At 52.5% G+C, this 6,504-nt stretch overlaps 1 protein-coding gene across 1 annotated transcript; it reads left to right on the top strand.

Annotated features, from left to right (window-relative positions):
• The first annotated feature begins 550 nt into the window (after positions 1 to 550).
• PSMD6 (proteasome (prosome, macropain) 26S subunit, non-ATPase, 6) lies at positions 551 to 5,483 on the top strand. The gene is made up of 7 exons (XM_010154510.1): positions 551 to 756; positions 1,426 to 1,571; positions 2,448 to 2,667; positions 2,766 to 2,874; positions 4,087 to 4,255; positions 5,078 to 5,155; positions 5,259 to 5,483. The coding sequence occupies exons 1-7, from the start codon at positions 553 to 555 to the stop codon at positions 5,353 to 5,355; spliced, it is 1,023 nt and encodes a 340-aa protein (XP_010152812.1). The 5' UTR covers positions 551 to 552; the 3' UTR covers positions 5,356 to 5,483.
• The last annotated feature ends 1,021 nt before the right edge of the window (positions 5,484 to 6,504 follow it).

Below are 6,504 nucleotides of genomic sequence, written 5' to 3'. Positions count from 1 at the left end.
TGCGGCTCCACAGTGAGTGCGGCCTGCTGCGGGGTGCAGGGGAGCCTCGCCCTCTCCCCGGGGACGTCTGTCTGCCCAGGGGCGTGGTGTGTGCGGACGAGGAGCCGGCCTGTCTCTGTTCATTTACCTCAGCCCGTCGCTGGGGCAGGGACAGGGCGAGTGGAGCGGGGAGGCGAGGAGGAATGGGGGTTTGTCACACCAGCCGGGTGCCATGTCCCCAGCTTTGGTCACTGTTCCAGCTTGCTGGTGTTTTAAAAGGCACAGGTCGAACACTGGGGTCCACCGCGCTCAGGGTCAGATAAATAGTAAGAAAAGTGCGTGTGGGAGAGGTCTACAGAGCAGTGGTAGTAAAGAATCAGCAGAAAAAGGTGTGATGGGCAAGGCGTGAGCCACTGGCTCTGTAATGTCTGGGTTGGATAGGTACCTGACTGTCGAAAGGACTTGCCTGGCACCGAGGATCGGTTGTACTGGCCTCCTGTGCGCTGCTCTAGGGACACGCGCACGCTTCTTGCGGCAGTTAAGAGCAGAAACCTTCCTGCTGTTCTTCCAGACATGGCTCCGTATTATGAAGCACTCTGCAAGTCTCTTGAGTGGCAGATAGACACGGATCTGTTGAACAAAATGAAGAAAGCTAACGAGGAAGAACTGAAACGCCTCGACAACGAATTAGAAGATGCGGAAAAGATCTTGGGGGAGAGCGAAATCCGAGATGCCATGATGGCCAAAGCGGAGTACCTGTGCAGGATTGGGGACAAGGTTAGTTGACGGCAGAGGCTTTATGGACTCATATTAAAAACATTGCATCGTAATCCCCTTAGCTAGGCAGGTTCCAGTGAGCGCTGCTCCCAGGGAGGAAGCTGCGTGACTTGCAGTGTGTTGCAGTGTGTTGCAGGTGGGAGGGAGGCTTTATGGACTCATATTAAAAACACTGCATCGTAATCCCCTTAGCTAGGCAGGTTCCAGTGAGCGCTGCTCCCAGGGAGGAAGCTGCGTGACTTGCAGTGTGTTTTCTCTATGGCACAGCTCAGATGTGGGTGGGAGGTAGGGGAAGGTGTTGCTGAACCTTAAATTATCTAGGGGAAAAAAAAACCAAACAAGTAGGCCATAAAGGAAAACATTTTTCAGTGTTAGTTTTTCACTTTCCTTGTGTCTTTAGCCTCTTCTAAGCTACTTACATAGTGCAACTTAATTTCAAGTGACAGAGTGGATTTTCCAGTGTCCTTAGATTTTAAAGATACATGAGGATCGGCTCTTTAAACTTGGCTTAAACTTGGATTCTTTAAGATTATTCAGAATGCCTGATGTTAAAGGTCTGTGGGGAATAAATCACGACTGTCCGTGGAAGATGCTGCGAGTACTTAGGGTATTTTGTAAATATTCTAGGTGCTTTTAACACTCTTACAGTAAGAAATACTGTCTTGCTAGGAGGGAGCCCTGACTGCGTTCCGCAAGACATACGACAAAACCGTGGCGCTGGGACATCGTCTGGATATCGTGTTCTATCTTCTGAGGATTGGCTTGTTTTATATGGATAACGACCTCATCACGCGGAACATTGAAAAGGCAAAAAGGTACCGCTGGGGTTTTTTGAGGGCACTAAAGCAGTGGAGGGTGTCCCTGCCCATGACAGGGGGGTTGGAACTAGATGATCCTTAAGGTCCCTTCCCACCCAAACCGTCCTATGATTCTATGAAAAGGAAGATAAATACCTTGGCTGTCAAGAAATGACTAAGGCTGGTGGTGAGACAGAACCCCAGAGTTCTGGCTGGGTGCTGCCCTGTACTACAGAGCTTCCTGGTCCTGGATTTTTTCATGAGGGGGAAGAGAAAAGAAAGGTTAATATTTTGTGTCAGCTGTTTTCTAGCAGCTGATGTGATCTGTAGCCCACCCCCGCTCCCACTTTTCTGTTCTGTAGCTGTTGGAAGACAAGTCTCTTTGGGTGTGATTAGATCGTACGATTCCCAGCTGAATCCAGGTGCTGCCAGTGCCACCCTGGCTCTGCGACACGCCAGCTTTTCCTTCAGAAGGAAGAGCCCGGTGTCAGCACGGCTGTGGTGCAGCTCTCCTTCCCTCATTTCCACTGCCAGCTTCGGTGTCTCCGTGCTCCCAGCAGTTTGAATTTCAGCGGTTCCTGTGGCAAGTTGCCATTTCCGGTCTCTTTGCTGGTGCAGTGGGATATCAAGAGTCCTCCCAGTTACTGTGTTCCTTGGGCAACAGTTTTTTGCGATGCCTTCTCAGCAGGTTTTGGCTCAGCCTGTGCTCCTGCTCACAGCCACATCAATTCTGGGGTCATGAGATTCTTGATAAGTGGCAAATTTCAATTTTTTTCTATGCTGCTAGTCGGCTGGCTCTGATTTTAGCAGCGTAGTTCATCACCACAGCCGAGGTTGTTTCGTGTCGCTTCTCACGTAACGTTTCCATAAGTCGCTATCTCGTTTTGTTCTAAGTCTGATCGAAGAAGGAGGCGACTGGGACAGGAGAAACCGTCTCAAGGTGTACCAGGGCCTTTACTGTGTAGCCATTCGAGATTTCAAACAAGCAGCAGAGCTCTTCCTGGATACAGTTTCGACATTTACATCCTACGAACTAATGGATTACAAGACGTTTGTCACCTACACGGTCTACGTCAGCATGATTGCCTTAGACAGGCCTGACCTGCGGGAAAAGGTAAGGAGAGCGGGTGAAAGCACCGGTTCCGGCAGGCTCGGCCTTTCCATAACCTCCCCGGGCTGCAGGCGGCGGTACTGATGTCTGCTTGCTTGCAGGTTATTAAAGGAGCGGAGATTCTGGAGGTGTTACACAGTTTGCCAGCTGTACGACAGTATCTCTTCTCGCTTTACGAGTGCCGTTACGCAGCCTTTTTCCAGTCGCTCGGTAAGGCCGTGCTTCTCCCACACCCCTCTCCCAGGTGCTTCGGTTATTGCGGATCGTGCGCCGCTGTTGCGGAGCAACTGCAGCCTAGAACTGGAGCTACTTCCTGCAGGGGCGAGGGGAAAGATTTAGGTTTCTAACCGTGACCTAAACTTTGCTGCTGTTTGACTTTTTTCTTTCAAAAACCCACCCAAACCTCTGCGCACCACGAGCTTTTTGAAAGGTCCCCCCTGATGAGGCGGAAAAGCGTTTTCAGACGGCTGCGGAGCGCTGCCTTACCTGAAGAGGCAGGGCAGACAGGGAAGCTCTGAAGGGGTTTTTATCTTTGAGAGCAGTTTAAAGGCCCCGAAACCTTCACCTGCAGAAGGTATGGCGTGCAAAGTTGGGGCTTCCTGCTCTGCTTCCTGTCTAAAGGGGTGACGCTAAAGAAAAGCTTTTTCGGAAACCCTCGTTCTTGGCAGTTCTCACCCTTCACCTGCAGAAGGTATGGCGTGGAAAGTTGGGGCTTCCTGTCTAAAGGGGTGACGCTGAAGAAAAGCTTTTCCGGAAACCCTCGTTCTTGACAGTTCTCAGACTGCTTGTCTTCCTTCCGGGAGACTTGGAGCGCAAGATAGTTAAGGTATTTAGAAAAGGCAAGAAAAGAAGCCTTTGTTTTGTGGAAGACTGGGCCTACTGAGATTAAGGGCAGCGTTTTCCCCCTGCTGACCTTATCGCTAAAACCGTCAGGAGAAAAGGTCGGTGTGGTACCCAGAAATCCTTGTAACTCACCTAAGAGCTGCTGGCAGAAAGTTAATCTTACCCAAAGCCGGGTGAGGAAGTAACAGTGTTTCTTCGGGTAGTTCCATGGCAAGTCCTGCTGGTTTCCCACCCGGCGTTGCTCCGCTGCGACAGCTGCTCCCCACAGTGGCGCGGAGACGGGCTCACCCCCGGGAAGGAGCCTCCTCTGCTGACAGACGGGCGCCAGCTCTGCCCCGCAGTCTTGTTCCCAGGTTGTTAGTGCCTCTGGCTTAGAGCCGATAGGGACTATTAGCTAAAAGGCCACGATTTCCCCTCCCTTGGGCGCAGAGTACCGTTCACAGCCCGAGGTACGCCGGCTTACGGCGCGCTGCGGTCACCCTCGCTAACCGGCGGTGCGTGGCTGATGGGCAGAGCCGACAGGTTACGTCTCGCAGCCGTTACTGACTCCGCCTCGTCTGTCTTTGTCTTCCTTTTCAGCTGTTGTGGAGCAAGAGATGAAAAAGGATTGGCTGTTTGCACCTCACTATCGGTACTACGTACGGGAAATGCGAATTCACGCGTACAGCCAGCTCCTGGAGTCTTACCGCTCCCTGACGCTGGGATACATGGCGGAAGCGTTTGGAGTCAGCGTGGAATTCATCGATCAGTAAGTTGCTCGGCTTCTGAGGATCGTGGAGATCTCGCTTCGTACCTTTTAACTCTTTACAACAATCCCGTTGCGAGGTCTTTTCTGGTGTAAAGCCACGAGGTTTGGATCAGGGTGAGGAATGGGCTTCCCCACGGAGAGGAAACGCTCGATTTCAGGTGCCCTCACAGGAGCCCTCCTTTCCTTGAGAGGTTTCAGAGTTTCTGATGTGTCACAGAAATACAAATACTGCTTGAAATACGCCGAAATCGGTGAATAGGTGTTTCAAGAGAACCAAATACCATTCGATCCGAAGGTGTTGAAGTTCTTACGCCTCCCGGCAATTTGGTGCCGGTTGTAGCTCGTCTCGCTGTCGGTCACAGGAATATTTTCTTCTGCTGTCAGTAACGTGCTGTGGACCACCAGTTGATGAAGCAAAATGGCAATTAATAACAGCAGTAATTAAAAAAGCCCCGCTCTTAATGAGACTTTCCTAAGGAACTGACTGGCATCAGGATGAATCCCGAGCGGGCAGGCGGCACGACTGCTGCCGGTGGGTCGGAGGAGTAGTTGGTGGGGGGAGACGCGACGGCTTTTCCGACTCAGGTCCGACTGCGCCCTGCGCCGGGGACACCACGACGCCTCGCAGCCCCAGTGCCAGAGCAATGGCTCTGGGGTGTAGTGCCAGGGAGCTGCCGCTGCAGAAGAGCCCGGGTGGGAGTACGCCGGCTCCCGGCGACACCGCCGTGCGGTCAAAGCGGCTTCGGATCTGCTGCGTCTGCCGGTCCTTGGTGAAAGCTGATTTAACCAACTGCTTGGTTGTCTTTTTTTTTTTTTTTTTAGGGAGCTTTCAAGATTTATCGCAGCCGGGCGATTACACTGCAAAATAGACAAAGTCAACGAGATCGTAGAGACGAACAGGTACGCCGACGGTTGTCGCGGTGACCCGTCGCGGACAAGCGAGCGCCTCGGGGTAAAACATCCGCGCTTCTAAACCTTTTTTATTTTCCTCCCCAATTCCTAGGCCTGACAGCAAGAATTGGCAGTACCAAGAAACCATCAAGAAAGGAGATTTGCTGCTAAACAGAGTTCAGAAACTTTCCAGAGTAATTAACATGTAATTTTTTTTAAAGCAAGGGAATGCAAACTTCAGATGATTTAAGGCGTTTTGGAAGTGACCTCTAAATATGCTGTTTAACTGTAGGTTAAATCACTAGCGAGAGAGGTAGCGCTTTCACTTCCCGCGTCATGCGAACGTTGCTCCGCTGTGGGGTCTGGATCCCCCGTCGCTTATTAAACGTGTGATGCCGCTGGCGATCCCTGTGACAGACTCTCCTCCTTCCCTCGGGCGACACGGAACGGCGAAGCGGGGTCGGGAGCTGTGAACAGAACCGGCTGCGTAATAGTAAATACTGTCACCCCCGGCAGCAGGAGGACTGGGAGCTGTTGGAGGGAGGCCACGGGGATGCTCCAAGGGCTGGAGCCCCTCTGCCATGGGGACAGGCTGGGGGAGTTGGGGGGTTCAGCCTGGAGAAGAGGAGGCTCCGGGGAGACCCTATAGCACCTTCCAGTGCCTGAAGGGGCTACAGGAAAGCTGGAGGGGACTTTTTCCAAGGGCCTGTAGTGACAGGACAAGGGGTAACGGGTTTAAATTTAAAGTGGGAGATTGAGATGGGACATCAGGAAGGAATTCTTCCTGGAGAGGGTGGGGACACTGAGACAGGTTGCCCAGAGAAGCTGTGGATGCCCCATCCCTGGGGCAAACACTCCCTCACAGATCCCGCCTTCCCTGGCTCGTTTTCCAGTCCCAGCCTGTGTCCTGCGAAGGAGGATCCGGGAACAACCTGCAGTGGCCCTTGGCAAAGCCTTTTGGGCGCAGATCTGGTGGAAAGAGTCACGGCTGCTTCTCCTGAGCAGCCTGGAGGCTTTCAGCGGCCTCTGGGCTGTGCCAGACGGGGCGGGATGGAGCTCTGGACAGTTGCGGGGGAAGGCAGCGCCTGAAGACGGCAGCCGGGTACTCAGAGCACGGCCAGAGCAGCCTCTTCCATTGCTCTCCTGGGGAAAAAAGGGAAAAGCAGCCTGGGAGATTGTCCTTTCCAAGGACTGGGAATGCTGAGGGCGTAATTTTTCTACTCTATCCTTAATTCCCATGTGAAATCCAAAGCAATAGGATTTCTGCTTCCTTTAAACCCTGAAGTAGCTCAGTCACCTTTCCATGTCCTGTGCTGGCGTTCGTTTTCCCTTTGGTTTATTTCATCCTGGGATTCCTG

This window comes from Eurypyga helias, unplaced genomic scaffold (assembly GCF_000690775.1).
Source record: "Eurypyga helias isolate BGI_N326 unplaced genomic scaffold, ASM69077v1 scaffold22826, whole genome shotgun sequence".
Lineage (NCBI taxonomy): Eukaryota > Metazoa > Chordata > Aves > Eurypygiformes > Eurypygidae > Eurypyga > Eurypyga helias.
The sequence above is the reverse complement of the archived record's forward strand: the minus strand, read 5'-3'. Positions and strand labels throughout refer to the sequence as shown.

Coding starts and splice junctions, on each gene's coding strand:
- PSMD6 (XM_010154510.1), top strand. CDS start 553: ATGGCTCCGTATTATGAAGCACTCTGCAAGTCTCTTGAGTGGCAGATA. Junction 4,256..5,077: donor AGCGTGGAATTCATCGATCA/GTAAGTTGCTCG, acceptor TTTTTTTTTTAG/GGAGCTTTCAAGATTTATCG. Junction 5,156..5,258: donor GAGATCGTAGAGACGAACAG/GTACGCCGACGG, acceptor CCCAATTCCTAG/GCCTGACAGCAAGAATTGGC.